This window comes from Buceros rhinoceros, unplaced genomic scaffold (assembly GCF_000710305.1).
Source record: "Buceros rhinoceros silvestris isolate BGI_N320 unplaced genomic scaffold, ASM71030v1 scaffold43550, whole genome shotgun sequence".
Classification (NCBI taxonomy): Eukaryota; Metazoa; Chordata; class Aves; order Bucerotiformes; family Bucerotidae; genus Buceros; species Buceros rhinoceros.
Window position 1 is genome coordinate 1 of NW_010390928.1, and position 17,135 is coordinate 17,135.

At 41.6% G+C, this 17,135-nt stretch overlaps 2 protein-coding genes across 2 annotated transcripts; both read left to right on the forward strand.

The window, feature by feature from the left end:
* Positions 1-1,234: 1,234 nt before the first annotated feature.
* Positions 1,235-7,021, forward strand: TMEM9B (TMEM9 domain family, member B; the record flags this gene model as incomplete). Its single annotated transcript, XM_010139601.1, has 4 exons — positions 1,235-1,326; positions 3,763-3,871; positions 4,853-4,987; positions 6,735-7,021. Coding segments are annotated over 4 exons (492 nt in total), but the record flags the coding sequence as incomplete, so codon positions are not given.
* Positions 7,022-11,921: 4,900 nt separating this feature from the next.
* Positions 11,922-12,476, forward strand: ASCL3 (achaete-scute family bHLH transcription factor 3). Its single transcript, XM_010139591.1, has one exon. It carries the CDS (start codon positions 11,922-11,924, stop codon positions 12,474-12,476), a length of 555 nt encoding a protein of 184 aa, XP_010137893.1.
* The last annotated feature ends 4,659 nt before the right edge of the window (positions 12,477-17,135 follow it).

Here is a 17,135-nt window from a genome sequence, read left to right on the forward strand (position 1 = left end):
GGCTTTGCCGGCTCCAGCGGCCTCCGCGGGGCTGAGGGTCCGCAGACGCTCTGCTCGGGTGCCTCGGGTAATATCTGGGACTGTAGTCTTGGCGTCACGGTGACTGGCTGAGAACGTCGTGGCTCCTCACAGGAGAGGTCCTGCCTGTTGTCCGAGTACTCGCGTGTCTGGATTTTCTCCTTTTTATTTTAATCAGCTCTTGGACTTGTCTGTGGCGAGACCAGTGACTTGGTGTTAGTCAGGATTTTCCAACTGATCTGCACCCACTTGGCGTTACTCTGACCCGATTGTTCAGTGTAGAAGTTTCTTACCAGTGCTTCTTAAGACGTGTTTTGTAACGCCCTTAGAAATTGCCTTGAGCTTTAGTAAGCCGTGTTTGTTCCCTGTCTCTTCCTATTTGCTCAAATAAGTTATTCTGATCTGGGTTTGAGAATGCTCTCATCTGTAACCCCTCACTGACCTTCTGTGTTCGCTCCATAAGGTTTTCAGTTCATGTGCAGTTTGGGAAAGGAATTAATCCTGTTTTAATATTCAACCCAAAGCAATCTTTTTCTGAAATTCCATTTTTTCCAGTCATGGTCTAAATGTTAATTTTGTATGCTCCTTCTTTCTTGCCATAATGGTTCATTTTCCTCACGTCTTTTGGTAGTGCTTCTGGTTGCTTATGGAAATTTTAACTTGTTTCTCTAAAACTTGCTTTTAGAAGTTTCCATAACTTTTTCCCGTTTAATTTGCCTTCATTTGGAATTGCAGTTTTGTACCTTTCTCTCCACCTCCCAGCATCCTGCTGCTGCTTGTCCTAGTCCCCATAATAGTTTTCCTTACAGAGTTGCTTCTCTTGTGGTCAGGGAGGGCACAAACCCCACTGGGGTTTCTGTGCCAGTTTCCATTTGGGGTTAATATTCTTTCATTCGTTTTAAGCCCATCCCTGTGTCTGTGTTCCACAGCTGTCCGCAGGTTGAATAGCTGAGTACACCAGTATCAGTAACTTCTGAACGTGTGGTGTTTCTTAGTTACTTAAAACCTCCAAATTCCTCTTGCTAAAATTGCATTTGCTGTCTAAAATAATGTTACTTGACAAATGGCTTTGCTTACTTACTAGTTTTGAAAGGTTGTTCTTAAACTTGAAGGAAGTCCTGAGTAAGATACGTCATGTGTTTTGTGAAGAGTGCTTTCTGTATCTGGCTGTGCTTACTGATGACAATTTGTTCTAAGCATGTGGTTTACTTTACAGAATTCTGAGGATGTCCGATGTAAATGCATCTGCCCTCCTTACAAAGACCAGTCGGGCCATATTTACAACAAAAACGTGTCACAGAAAGACTGGTGAGTGTGTGTGGCGTAAAAAAATATGATGAGTCTTACTGGTTAAAGGCTTGTTCCGTGGTGATTCTGTGTGAGTCTCCCATGGTGGTGCCAGGGGAAATTACATGTCTTGCATAATTCCTAGAACTGTTCTTTTAAAAGTACTCTAGAATTCAGCTCTAGTGAGGCACAAGGCTTGAAAAACACAGGTTTTGTCCTGTTTTCTGTTTTCATTTGCTTGCTTATGTGCTTAGTAGGAACACTTCATGGCTTTGATCTTCTGTTTGAGGTGTCGCCTTGCCGCTTCTAAAAGACTTGACTTCTAGTTTACGAGCAATAGAGTAGACAAATTTAATGCTGTACTTTGGCTTCTGCATCAGTGCAAGGGGCTTGTTGTTGAGTAGAACTGGGTGCTGTGCACCATCCTTTAGGAATTTAGATCAGTTACTCATGAGACAAGCCAGATCAATTTTTTGTGTCTTTATAAATTATGTACGGTGTAATGACCACTTACTGCTGGCTTGCGCAGATGTAAAATGAAAATTTAATTTTTAATGTAATGTGCATCGTGATACTCTCATTTAGATATTTCAGTTCTCCCACTTGGAATGGCCTGTTCTCTGGCTTCAGGCTGGCAACCAGCGCGTTATGCTAACATCAGTGTGGGCTGAAGGGCTTTGACACCGATAAAAGCGTTCACCCTTCCGGACTCCGGTTTGGAGCTGCTGCAGGCAATCCCATCTGAGGGATGACGCGCTCGGCAAGCATAGTGATGCCTGAGCCCAGGCACCTGCAGGTTTAAATAACTCGCCTGGGAAGTGTTGGTGTTTGGTTTGTACTTGGAAAGAACTGGTGTAGGGAGGCTGACTGCAGGGGTAGGCAGGGAGGGAGGACACCCCGTCCACCAGCTGAATGAACTGGAGATCTGTCTGTGCAGGAGCTAGACTAGCCTAGCTTGCCTTGGAGGAGCTGCTTCCTCGGCGCTGTTACTATGGGAGCGGGAGAAGGTGGTGATGTAGAGGTAGCTGAGTGGGAAAATGGTTTAGAAAAGCGTCAGCCTTTTCTGTGTTTTCCTCTAAAATTGCTATGGAATCACAGTCCAAGGAAACACGTCATCAAAATTCTAAGGTTCTGGTAGATTTTACTCTTCAGAGCAACTTGAAACACTGACGTAGGGGAAAAAAATACTGAATTACTATTTGATACATACACAGTAATAGACTTACTACTGTACTTAAGCTACATAGAAGCTTTCTACTGTATTTGCACAACATATTGATGCGAGCTTTCAGTCATATGGACAGGAATTGTGTAGATTATAAACGTGAGTGTATTTTTGATTTTGTAGCTTGAATGCTGCACTCCTCCACAGAGGAGAATGTAATTCTACTTTCAAATAAATGAAGAAAATAAGCCTTCCACTCCCCTCCAGAGGACGTGACTTGGCACTCAACGGTTGTAGTTATGGAGAAGCAATACAAGGAAACCAGAAGCGATGAGTTGGTGTCTGGCCGTGCATTTGCAGCGCTGTAATCTAGCCCAGCAGAGCATCAAATCCTAGGCTGCTGTTGACACTTCAGGCGTTTTGTTTCATTACCTGCTTCTGACTGTGCTAACACTGACTTCACCAGGATAAAGGCAAAACATGTTTGTTTGGGTTTTTTTTCTGTCAGTGTGCTGCAGGGGCCCTGGGATGTAAATTCTGAACAACCAACCTGGGTCAGCAAAAAGACCAAAATTGCCTAAGTCATTGGTGGAAGCAGTTGTCTCATGGCAGCTGGGTTTTAGTGCTGTGGTATAGAATGCCCGTAAGATTGTCAACCGTGCTTTTTTGACTTACATTTTGTAACCTTTTAAGTCAAATTATGCTTTCACGTATGGGTCCAGTGCTGAAAACTCAATGCTGTTTATTCACCATCTTGCTGCTTAGAGAAACAAACCATCCGACTTCATTTTTCCTGTCTTTAATGCCTGTAACTTGTGGCAAGAAGAAAGAACTTCTGTTTATGAACACCACAAGAGGTTACTTTCCCTTCAGATAGTGGAAGGCCATAATAAGGCTCTTCTGAGTATGATGAAGAAAGAAGTGTATGAAGTGTGTGGATGAATGTAAATTCCAGCTATCATGTCAGTGTCAAATGTTGCATTTGTGCTGGCATTCAAACCCTTGCACTTGTTTTGCTAATAGATCTAATCCTTTCACTGAATAATGAAAACATTATTGAGTTAGGTCCTAAAACTTGTTTAGCAGCTTGTCAATAGCTGAATTGCTTGTTTAAAATAATTGTGGGGTATTGCTTTAATTATTTTTTAAAAAAATCTCGAATACCTATCATTTAGAATCCCTCACCTTAAGCAAAGGTGGCTTTTCAGCTCATGCAGCTGATTTCTGCATGCACAGTGGAACCAGGTAAGCTGAAATCAGCTCAGAACTGAGTGGTTTCTGTCTTTCTTCAGTGACTGTCTTCATGTGGTTGAGCCTATGCCTGTCCCTGGACCTGACGTAGAGGCGTACTGTTTACGTTGTGAGTGCAAATATGAAGAGAGAAGCTCTGTCACAATTAAGGTAACCCACCTAGTTCTCTTGGAATATACTAAATGTTTTGGCTGATTAGTAAATATATCTGTTGTCTTTTAGAGAAATACTCTTTTTAATGAGAATTTTTTTCTCAATCAGCTTAAGATTTAACTTCATTTTTTTTTATGATAGCTGCTCAGAATTTATCTTGAGTAATACCAGTATTGTCAGGCTATAGCTGAAGGAGTGGACTTGATCCTTTGTTGAAGATCTCCACTTTCGAGATTAAGCTTTACTCCTTACAGGAATTCTGAGTGTTCTAGGGCATTTTGTCAAGCTTTGGACTTTGTTTTGGTTATTATTTTAGCGGGCCTCTCATTATTCAGCTGTCTTGCCTCTGCTAAATTTTGTTTGTACATTGGCAAGCTGAAAAGAGCAAAGCTGTCTGTTTCTGCTCCAGTAGGTGGTTTCTGTATTCTCCCCATTCGTAGCCTACTGGAGCCGTTGAGTCCTAGGCTGGGGTGAATGGACCGTGCAGTGCATCGTTTCTTCTTTCATAACGCAGACTCCTTTTTTCTGTCTTTTACAAGTTGAGTATTTCTTTTTGCCTTCCCATTTTTCTTAGTCATTCTTTGAATGCAGATCTATGGTAGAGCATGGAGACCATGCAGAAGCTCCCAAATTTGTCACGACAGTTTAACGGCCGTACTGCACAGGTAGCTGTCTTGGTTGAGGTGAGATGTATAACACCAAGGTGTTTTAAGACAGTTAGCATAACATTTTTAGCAAGGCCTCACTAAGAGAAACTGTTTCAAGGTAACATCTGTGTGCCCCAAACCCTTCTAACACCAGGTTGTCCTTTGGTTTTTCTTTTCTCTGTTCATGGGTTTTAAGTCATCTGGTGGCACTACCAAAGATTAACAGGCTCATGACTATCTTTATGGACTCTTCTCTTGGTCCTCGCTGCCTGCTGAGAGATTGTGGGGATAATGTCACAATTCTGGCATAAACTGTGCTTGCATTGTGCAGGTTACAATCATCATATACCTGTCTATTTTGGGCCTCCTCCTTCTGTATATGGTGTATCTTACTCTGGTGGAACCTATACTGAAGAGACGTCTCTTTGGACACTCACAGCTCATACAAAGTGACGAAGACATTGGGGTGAGTTCATCAGAGTGCTTGCGAGTTGAGTTAACATGAAGATTGAGATGGTTGGTTGTTAAGTAACTATTTGGGATGAGCAGCTTTTTTTGCCAGGCAATGTAAATGCTTTTCCTGAAGGGAGAGGCAAAGCAACCTGTACAGTGACTTCTGTGAAGCCACGGTTTCATTTTTCACCAGGCTAGAAAGTAACTTCAGTTAACCCAACTCTAGACACAGATTATTTTCTCAGAGAAGAAACAGAGTAGGAATTGAGTTAAGCAGGTACAACTCCTACAATAGGAGGGACAACTTCTTAATTACTAATGATCCATACAGTCTTGCTAGTGATCACACTTACACAAATTGCTTATTGCTTAGATTTCTCTACAAAAAGCAAATAGAGGGGTTGAATATTGTGTTGGTCCAGTTTGAATTTGTTGATGCTAAAAATTCAAGAAGAAATTATTATAATGAAGTAAAATAGTGATTGGTGCTAACCTTTGAGCTGAGATGATTGTTTATCAGGAAAGCTGTCTAGCTTGTCCTGTGCTCTCCCTTCCACCATATATTTTATGGTAGAAATGTGGTGCTGTTGTGGTTTTTGTTTCCCTGTCAAAGAAGCTATTTGTCACCTGTTAACTTCCTATTCTAGGTATATCCAACTGCATACTTTTTTATGATGACGTTGTAGCTCTTTGGGCCAGGCGTATTTCTTAGCTCAGCGAGGCTCATGTGTGGCTTTGGGACTTGTAGGCATCACTTCAATGGGTATCTCTAATGATAATATCTCTACTACTGAGAATATTATTGAGCCACTCAGATATGTCACAGTTGAATGTAAGTGTGTTCAAAAGTGTTCTGGGGAGGGGAAAAAAAAGGAATATGAAGAAGGCACACAAAGTTATTTAATACAGGACACAGCTACGTTGCTTTTCATTATGCAGTGTGTAATGCTTTCTGACATAGCTTTAGCAGCGTGACTTTGATCAAAACAGTTTGATAGCCAAATAAGTTGAGTTCCAACTCTTACTGCGTCTAGCTTGGTTATAGTTACCAGAAGAAAATAAAGCTTTGCAGGTACTGTTAGAAAACAGAGTAAATATTAAACAAACAGTTATTGTTGACCTGTCACTTAAACAGCTGTATTGACACTTTGCTTTTAGACAGCTCAGGACAATAGGTTTAGTTTGGTAAACATTCGAGTGTGTTGGTTTTACATAGAAGCTGTGTGGGAACAGCCTGAACTGCCTGATGGTGCCTGGCCAAGAGCTGGCAGAGAACAGACTCTCTGAATTAAGTTTATACGGGACGTGCATTCACGACAATAACAGCAGGCTCTCGGTGCCTGGGTCTGTTCTAGGCTTCAGTCCTACCAGCTGCTAATGGATGCAAGACTGCAGTTCTGATCTTGCAGCTCACCAGGATGTCTCTGGGCAGCAGATAATGGTTTGACAGTTTGGTCTATATGGGAAACCTGTAGACAGTTTGGTCTATATGGGAAAGTTTGGTCTATATGGGAAACCTGTAGAAGTTACTTTGAATGAGAAATCGAAGTAAAGTCCTAACTATTAAACTTGCTTGGTCGTTATTACTGACCAGCTCATTGAAACAGCTTGTTTACCTTGAGGAAAAAAAAACCAAACCTGAAAAACCAACAAACTGAAACCAGAGAAACCTCCACTTCCTTTGGAATGTAACAACAGAAGAGAGGAATGTAATTGCTTGGTGGAATTGTTGAGCTAACTAATGATTTTTGCCATTCCAGGATCACCAGCCTTTTGCAAATGCACACGATGTGCTGGCTCGTTCTCGGAGCCGCGCCAATGTGTTGAACAAAGTGGAGTATGCCCAGCAGCGCTGGAAGTTACAGGTCCAAGAGCAACGCAAATCTGTCTTTGACCGTCATGTTGTGCTGAGTTAATTGTGTCTCAGTAAATTAACTCCAGGGAAGTCAAGTGAACTAATTGAAAGAGCTGATTTATGTCTTCCTGATCCTGCCAATTCAGAAGGGTTTTCCTGACTGGTTCATTATTGATTTAAATAAAGAAAAAAGTATTTGAACTTTGAAGGAATGTACTGGAAGCAATTTAAAAAGATTAGTTAACCAAAAGCTAAAATCTTTACATTTTCAAATGGCTTTTACTAACAAAACTGAGAAGAAAACAAACCCTAAGATGTCTTGGGTTGCCACTGTGGTACCTTATTTACAGTTGTGACTTTATGGTGGTTTTTAACTATATATTTCTCTCTACTATTTATGTGGTTAAAAAGTACCCGGGAACACAGTAATTACTTACAATTCACTAATCACTTTATGTAAAGACCTTTTGTAAATATACTTGGATTTTCTGCTGACTGGTGTTAGGTACTGGAAATCTAAATCTTGCGGTGTAGTTTTCGTATCGGAGAATGAAATCCTGATTGGCTGTGTTCGTCATTTGGTTTCTTGCACTCATACTTTCTACATGCTTGTATGTCAATGTGTTTGCAGATTTAAGGCAAAACTTAAATGGACACTGACTCTGTGAGCTGCATACTTAAAGTACTGTGATGTAGATAAACTCAAATGCAGTGCGTATCAAGACAGTGTTGGCATTTTGTTCTATTTTGCTTTGATAGCTTAATATATTGTATGTGTATGATAACTCTTAAAATATTTCCCCTTTCTTTTCATGGGTAAAGTCTCAGGAGTTAGTATATGATGAAATATTTATTATAAAAACCTTTCTGCGTTTGTCTGGATTGATGGTGTAAGGCACATTCTTCTCTAGCACCTGTCACCTTGGGAGTTAGGTGTATTTTTTTAATCTGTGATTCTGTATGCAGCTCTCTTAAGAGGTATACAGTTGCCAGATGACTAACTTTCATATATCCCCTTTGGAATGTAACAATTAAAGATAAAACTGATTTTTGAAAAATGGATGTGCGTCATTTGTATGTCATCATTTTCCTCCTTCATTACCCTGCATGTAAATTCCATCTATAAAAGTGCTTCTCTGAAAATGCTTTGGAGTAGAAATATGCACTTAGTGCTTAGCTAAAGGAAAGAAAGGCTCACCAAATTGCTAATAGAAAGTTTTTAATCCCTGACTCAAATTTAGCTATGCCTGTGTAGTTATGTCATTGTCTTACGCAGTTCTCAGTTGCACTGTGGAAGGAAATGAGCTGTGGAAGAGGGCTCTGTGTTGCCGGGTGCGGTTTTGGTTTGCTTAGCCCACAGCTGGGAGACAGAGCAGCAGGGAGAGTAAACTGTACCCCTACACATCACTCTGCCACCTCAGGGCTGGAGACACAGTTGCCCCATATCAACATTTGCACTAACTGCAGCTCTTCTGCGGATACAGAGCTTTGTTCCCTTGTCAGTCTTGCAGTCTTCCAAAACTTGAGATATCTGGAGGGAATTATAATGGGTGGCTCATTGGTGGAGGCACAGGATTCTTTCTGCAAATTAAAAAAAAAAAAAAAAAAAAAAAGGCACAAGGTGGATTGACAAGGGAAAAAAATAATCCAGACTCGGCTTCAGTTACTGTGTCCAACATCCACCCTGATGAGTCAGTAAGTGGGTACGACAGTGATAGACTTAGGGTCCCCTAAAGAAAAATCTTGTAACGTGTTTGTTGAATACATGCCTGTCTGCCGGCGCTAGAAGGTGTTCTACTGCTTGGCTGCCTTTCTGGAGCTGGCGTGGGAAGGAGGATGCAGAACACAGCGTTGTAGTGGCCCCACACAGGGGCAGCAGGAGCAGAATGCTTTCTTTGGTGCCTGACGGTACCAGGAAGACAAGACTGGGTGTATGTTGCTCTTGGTTGTAGATCAAACGTTTCTAATCTTACGGTGTCTTCTGAAAGCTTTGAGTTAAACTGGTTTGGGTTTGGATTATTTTGTGTGGTTTTATTTTGACTGATAGAAGGGCTGAACAGCGAGATAGTGTGAAGTGTCAGAGTAATCGTGTAGAAGGTGGGACTGTTGAAGTTAGGGGTCTGTATGTACTGATACATCTGAGTACCCCTGTGTATTGGATCACGCAGACTGCTTGCTCCATAGTCTGTTTCTCAGTTGAAGCAAAACTTTAAAATGTTTCTCTTGTTATTGATTGCTTATTTTCAAATCTTGTGTCTACCTCCATAAATGCCTTATTGGAGACCTCTTATATGGTGTTATACTCCTTAACACTAAGGGAACTTCCCAAAATTGCAAGTATAATGAAGATTAAATTTGAGAGTATTAAGCTAACTAATGTGTGTTCTTACCTCTAACCGGGAGACAAATCCATCACAAGTTGCTTCTAAATAAATGGTGAATTTTCTGTGTTCAGAATGAAGCTATGAAAATTAGTTAGTTTTTGCCTTGATGGTAAATATTTAACTAAATTCTAGCTGGTTGTTATATTCAGACATTAAAGTATGAATTGCCAATAAATGAAAATACTACTTCAGTAAACTTTAACAGAATACATACAGGAAATAATGAAAGTACACTTCTGATTACCTGAAGAAGTAACCTGGTTTGTTTTAAAATTTTTAGCTATTAATGCCAAGTTTTGTTGCAATCATAGCTGTGGTGTGGGTGGAAACGCCAAACCAGAAATGAGCAGATCTAACTGTAAGCTACTTTGCATGTTGTCAGTTGACTATAAATTGCAGCAGTCGCTGACTCAACGGAACAAGCTACACAGTTCAGGTAAGAGCCTTGTGTAGTGCTGTATGTAGCAACAGATCTTCACTGAATATCCGTGGTTTTGTAAATCATTTCTACCAGCTATTCAGTAACGCTGCTTCTGTTTTTCAATGAATCGTGTTTAATATGATCTCTTATTCAATAAGGTGAAGAAAAATGGAACATTAACTTCTTTTTTTAATATTATTCAGACCTTTTCAGGTATTATTCATCAGTCTTAAAATAGCGCATCTTGTTTCCTTGGATTTTACTTTCATCTGAAGATTGGTGAGTCTCTAGTCTAAAGGAAAATGATCCTAACGCTTGCCTTTCGCCCTTTGTGCAGGTAGTGAGGCAGCAGATAACGGGTTTATGTGATGCTATTATGCAGCAGAAGTGGTGGTAGTAAGCAACAAATACCGCAAGTGTCTCTTCTTAGGGGTTGTGTTGCTCTTGGTTTCTTGCTCTGTAGAGATGTTTTGCCATGCATTTTGGTTTGCTATGTAGCAGATTTCTTCAGACAGTATTTTTAAGTTTTTAGCAGTAGAAAGTTTTTAGTCCACAGCCCAACCTGTGTAAGCAGAAAAGGGAAAGATGACTGACTACTACTTTCATTTGGAAATGTGTATATGTTCACCCCTGATTCTCTGCATGTAAATTAATGTAAAATGGATGTGTGTTCATGCTTTCGCCTAGCCATAAGCACGTGTTTAAGATTTGTGTGACTTTCTCTCATCTAACAGCATGCTATAAATGGATTCTTAACTCGTAGTGTTTCTGTTGTGAGATCATGTGCGTAACAAAAAGAGATTATGTGAATTCAGAGGCATTTTAGTAGAATATCTTGTGAGGATAGGGCCACGCTCAGTAAAAATTCTCTCTGCGTTAAACATGGCAGGTATGACTTCGTTAGAAAACGTTAAAATAGCCCCATATACTTGTGAAGGATTGAGGGAATTTTGTTTGTTGTGGAACCATGATCAGAACATTTGAAGCTCTGCAAGGTTTTTGTGAGAATGGGATCTAGGTGTTTCTGGTAACCTAGTTTATTGTTCCGGTGTGTTTTCCATTTTAGAGGGTGTGGTATAACCTAAGGGTTTTATTCAGCAATGTATAGATTTGGAAGTGGATGGTGAGTAAGAGCATTTTTGGATAGATTCTCTGTAGGCAAGTATTGCTTGCAATCTGTAACTTTAAAAATTAACTGCTTATTTAAAATTTATTTTCTATTAGGTAACAATGATCACAGTTAAGCTGATATTTAGGTGTTTGAATAATGGTATCGGGAAGGCACTATAATGTAGCTTCCGATAAAACATTTCAAGATTATCTCATAAATACGTAAGGGTGGTTTGAGTAGCTCTGCCTGCTGTAATGCTGCTCTGAAGAGAGGGTATGTGGTTTTATAGGCCATTCTGAGTTACAGGTTTCTAGCAGTGCCCCAACGCCTGTGTGTAGTCCCTTCATAGTAAAATAATTTATAACTGGAACAATATGATTAGGATGTGCATTTTTTTCCTTAGTAAACTGATTGTTTCATTGTCCTCTATCAGTTGGATTGTGTTTAATTTTTCATATCTGTGTTTCATCTTCAGGTGAATGCAGAAGGAGGACTCGAGGAGATGTTAGGTTTAGCAGAAATTCATCCTCTAAACTTTTTTGGTAAACTTTGTAGTATAGAATGGATGTAATACCTGACAGACATAAAATTAGATTGAGATCATTCCATGCACAAGTTTTCCATCTAATTGAGCTAGCACAGTGAATGACACATCAAAATGTGAATAGAGGGAAAAGTAATTTGTCTTTGGAAGCTTTTCGGTATGGATAGGGAGTCTGTTGCTGGAATTGTAGATTTGATTTTTTTCAGGGAGGAGAAGGTGATGGAGAGAATGCCAGAGATGTTGGTCTGCTTTGTTTACTGCCCATAGAGATGTAAGCTTTGATGGATTTGGAGCCAGCTAGGCCCATGTAGAGTGCAGAAATGTAGATTCTCTGCATTTCTAAAGCTGAGCTGAAAGGGGACTGTGTGTGGTTTCCTTTAGGAAACTTTAGTGGCTTTATTTTCTTATAATCTGTTGTGAATTACTTCAATCAGTGTTGCTGACTTGCTCTTTCTTGTATTTTCAAATGGGATGTTATTCTGCTCTGTGTAAGGATCTCCCAACAACATTCTGAAATGTCACAAATGCATTAAAAGTCCCTTCTGGAAAATGCCGGTAAGTCCGGGGGAGTTTTTTCTGCCGTTCAGTACGAGTTGTTTAAACTGTGATGTAATTATGCATTTCCAGGTTAAATGCAGAACCTGATGGATGGCAGAAGCTACTGTAACCTCGTGGACAAGTTGTCCATCTGTACTGAGGCTCAGCACAGACAGCTGGCTAGGCCTTTCTGTGCTGACCCAGTGGTCACGTTTCACGTGTACCCAGAAACACCAAACCAGGTCACTTGCTCTGAAGATTTGTCATTCCTTCCTTTCGTGTCTGAGCATCTCACTGCAAAGAACTTCCACAGTGAGCCCTGCACCTTTCCTTACCAAATGCCCCGTTCCAATTACTGCAGAAGTGAGTACTCCTATGGACAAGCTTTCATCAGGAAGAGGAATGAGAGGGAAAGACAGAGGGTTAAATGTGTCAATGAAGGCTATGCTAAACTGAGGCATCACCTGCCTAAGGAATACTTGGAGAAACGGCTCAGCAAAGTAGAGACGCTCCGTGCTGCAATAAAATACATTAGCGACCTCCAGTCAGTCCTGTACAGTGATGCTGTGATGGCAGAAAACAATATTGTGGAGCCAAGTCAAGCATCGAAAGCAATGAACAAGCAAAACCAGTTTTTGAAGACAATCTGAACTTCCAAACCAAGCAAAAGGTATCCTGTGTGGGAACCTAGTAGCCACTTCATTATTAAGGACATGCATGTTCCTGGCACATCTTAGGAGCAGACCATAGCGTGCACCAGCATCAGCCCACAAGAGCGAGCTCTAATTTTGCAGATAGTAACTACACTTAGATACGAAAAAGACAACTGGGGAAGCATCTTCTGGATGGCCTAAGTTAGGTATTTCACGGAAATCAGAAAACATTTCTAAAATTGCCACCACACCAAAAATGTAATACCTACACGTGTGAAGTAGCTGAGTGTATCATTATGACTTGCTTCCTTTAAAATAAAATATTTCCACTGATGGGACTGAGATTCCTCTCATTTTCTGTAACGTAATACTGGTTTACTATAACATATGTTTTCTTAAAAGGTTTTCTGGTCTAATTGCCAGTGTTTCCTTTAAAAGGCATTTTTAAAGGTTCCCAGGAGTGTTGTTAGATGCCAACAGAAAGGTTAACTTAGCTTAAAAGGGGGAAGATAAGGAGAGTAGCAGCTCTCTGAAGCACAGTCACTGAACACAGGAAGAGTGTAATGTCTTGCAAGTACTGTTCAGTCCTTCTCTTATTAAGAAGTATTTTAATCCCATTAAAAACTGTTGACTTATCCTAATTTGTTGAAAATTGGATTCTTCAGCTGTCAGTCCCCTTCAAAGATACGAGGACTGCTCACACAATACACAGTATAAAGAGGATTGGCAAGTTCTTGGCCTTGGGGAAAACAACCCAAATCCTGCAACGGAAATTTTTTGGGACTTTGACTGATGATGGCTGGGGTCTGGGGGTCCCCGACCTCCCCGTCTGTTCTGTGCTATTGATGGTTTCAGCTAAGTGGTGTAGAATAGATCTATGTGAAGATGATAAAGAGAGGTTTAGCTCATAACTAGCAAAGTGTTCTTAACATTTGTGGTATGTGAGGGAATTGTATTATTGATATTAAACGGCAGTTCTGCTGACAGCATAAGAGCAGGTCGTCTGTGGGTGCAGCTGAATGTACAGAAAATGGTTACAGATTTCCTAAGTGCTGTATCCTTGGCCCTAATTGCAGTCATCTGCTCTGCTATCTTGTTTTTATAGCAGCCATTGGAAAAGGCCTGCAAAATGCAGTTAACATCCCTGTCCCCACACCCCCCCTCCCCCCCAAAAAAAAAGAGGAAAAAAGAGTTAACATTTGTTAAGGAGGAAATGAAGATTAGGGATGACAGCAGAGATTAACAGGTAGATTTCTGCATTGTATTCTGGCGTGGTTTTGATAGGCACTTTGCAGGAAAAGGATAGGATTCCTTAATCCTTCCTCTTGTGAAAAGAGAAGTTTGTAAAGTGATTTGACCTCAGTTTGTCTCAGCTTCAACCTTTCTGTCCATATTGCAAACCAATATGTTTGTCACAGCCTGTGGTAATGGGCTTTTTTCCCCCTAAACCTGAACTGCTGCTGTTGCCCTGCAGTAGTAGGCAGAAAGCCAGGAGGACCCCCCGCCCTCTTGTAACCCTCCTCTGCCCCTCGGTCTTTCAGTGCAACACCTAGATCAGCGGCGAGCTGGAGCTGGAGTGGCTGCGTGGCAGACAAATGGTTCTCTCTCCAGTCCTGTCCCACTGGTTTTTAACCGGTAAGGTCAGCGTGTCCCATCCCGGTAGGAAGAGCTATGGCAACCTCCGTAGCAACTAGGAAACACAGGCAGCAAACAGCTTCCTGCGTCAGACAGGCAGAGGGGCAAGATTTCTGCCTTGGGACTACATCCAGATTGACCAGATGTAGTTATCGATAGCTGGTGAGTCTGAAACACGGCTGTGTCAAGGTACTTGGAGTTAGCCAGAAAAAAATAATCTTATAAAACATTGTGGAGTTGTGTTTGTCAGTGCCCTGCCCTGTTTCGTGCAGCAATGGGACCTGGCTGTCAGCGGTAACAATGCTGAATGGGTTCAGAATGTGCTTTAATGACAAATTGATAGCTGCCTTTCTCCAAAGTATTACTGATGCCATCTTGGTTTGGTTTATAACAGGGGAGTTTATGTACTTGTGAAAAAAATAAATATATTGGGTTGATTTGCTGACTTAAAGACACATTTCATAGCAGTTAATCCACTCTTCTTGCTGGGTTTGCTCTGCTGCTTTTCTGAAATTATGTATATCTGGGAGCCCTCTCAGGTAAGAGACAAAACAACATACATTTAAGCATAATATGAGCACTTTAAACTGCATTGGTAAAGGCACTTAGAATTTTTATGTTGTTGATTTTTCCATGCAAATTTTATCCTAAGTGTGCTGAACATTTCTAAGTAATACTTAAAAAAAGAAAAAGGAATGGAATCTTGTCTCCTACATCTTGTGAGATCACCAGAGACAGGATCACATCATCAGTCTTACTGTGACAGCTTCTGAATAGTTATCACTTGTCAGATCTCAGCATCTCAGTCTTTCTCATGGCAAGCCATAATCCTGCTGGTGTAAAACATGACAGGACAACTGAAAGATCAAAATATTTCCTCTTAAGACATCCCTGTTAAAAAAAAACAAACAAACAAAAAAACCCAACCCAAAACCAAGTAACAAGCAACTGTAATCTAACATTGTGTTCAGAAACTGTCATGTTTACTCAGCTTGTCAACTTGCGCTGTGGTTTCTGTCCCAGCTTGTGAAATGGGGAAGGTTTGGCTGGGAAGCATTTGCTCGTAGTGGAAGATGTCAGTACATTGCCTTTTTCTACCAACAGATCCTGCCCGAGTCCTGCAGGCAGCTGCTTCTGCAGGGATGGCTCGCTCGGAAGGGTCTCTTCCCGCGGGTCACAGGCATTGCAGTGTGATGCCGGCTCTGGACAAGTTCTGGTGCTCCTGTGATGTACCTGCTGTCAGCCCCTTCTGCAGGAGCTCTTTTGTTGTGCGTCCTGCCTGGATCGCCGAGACCCTCACCAGCCAGAGGTAACGTCAAGTTCTTGTCTGAGTCTGTGATTTCTTCTTTTTCATGATACCTAATAGGATAAAACAAGCTGGCATGTCAAATTAATAAATTAGAGCTTGAACATCATCTGAGATTTCCCTCCCCTGTGCTGGCAGCTTTTTATGTGGTATTAACTGAATTGATTTGCTACCCTGGAGATCATGAAAAGCAAAGCCCAAGTAAACCTCCTAGCAAAGAAACATTCCTATGTTATCATCTGGATAAATAAAAGCATCTTGTGTTAGCAGTCATCTCCTGTGGAATGTTTCTAGTGCTTTATGACAGGGGATTATTTTTCTTGTTTGGAACTTGCACCTGTCATTAACCAGCAGCTTTGGCGTTTACTTTTTCTACTTTTCCGTTGTTTCCTGAATGCCCTAGTGTAAACCATCAGCTACGGTGCACCATCTCCTGCACCTACACTGTACTTTGTGCAGGAGATGGATCCTTTCTCCTGATCGTAAGGGTCGCATTGGCTTGCCATGTAAACAGCAGAGGGGCTAGTGCAGGTAATGCTGGCCCAGGGTTCCAATGCACTCCTGGCTCAATTCCTCCAAAAGCAAAGAAATCTGGGTAGAAACAGCCCTAAACTTTTTTTCCCCCCCAAGAGCAAGTAGTTGTCCCAGCACAAGCAAGTTTTTGTTTTCTTCCCCTATGCTTTGGTCTGTGGGAGTGCTACTAAATGAGGTGGAGTGACCCAGTTCTTAAATCTTACATGGTTTATTTTTTTTCATGACCTGCAGACAGCGTTTCTCCCAGTGCTGACCCATTTTCTTTTCTTGAAGGTGCCAATGGATTAGCCACTGCCTCCACTCCCCTGGCCCAGCATGGAAGAGGCTGAGCACATCAGGGAGATCCGTGGGCTTAGGCAGCAGCATCCCTGTGCTAGTGAGAGGGGAGCAGGATGGGTTTTATTACCGTGGTACAGTAAAAGAGGAGATAGAGGTGAGTGACGGTTGCTGTGTGGTGGTCGAGGGTATGTCTAACGGGTTCCACCAGCGGTCCTCACGCACCACCTGAGTTTAGTGAGCAGTACTGATTTCAGCTGGTGCGTGAGTTAAAGAACAGATCACCAGGTCAGCTGATGCTCATGGCTACATCCATTCATAAAGCGCCCGATGTACCTGATTCCAGGCTGTCCTCACCTCTGCTGCCTGGCACACTGGGTGAGCCTCTTGCACGCCTCGGGCACCAATGAACTAGCAGTGATCAGATCCTCGTGCTGCTCAGCCTCCTTCACTGAGGCGTGTTTTGGGGATCCTCATCCTGTGCAGAAGATGGGTTCCCCCCAACCCCCAGTTCCTGGTGAGAGCAGTGGTGGTGTGCCCTTGCAGGCTCTCCTTTCTGCTGGCGACGGGCGTTGAGCCAGGCTCAGTGTGAGTGCTCCTGTGAGCAGCATACCGGCTACTGTTGTGTGTAGACACATAACCATCAACAGCATAGGAAAAGCTGTAGTGTTTTATGTACACACTTCCAGCTAGAGTCAGCTACAGACCAATGGCTCAGTGTCTTTTCAGAAAGGTTGGTGAAAGCTTTAACTCATTAGTTTGTTAGCACTTCAAACTTAACAGAAAAAAGAGCCTATTCTTTCTCAAGAACAGGGAAGTGCCTCGTTTTATTGTTGATGGAAAGCCTCTTGACAAGCCTTAATTTAAAAGAAAATAAAAATTTCCAACGCCATCCCCTCCCCTCC

Excerpts from the sequence above, each read along its gene's own strand:
- ASCL3 (XM_010139591.1), top strand. The coding sequence starts at position 11,922 with ATGCAGAACCTGATGGATGGCAGAAGCTACTGTAACCTCGTGGACAAG.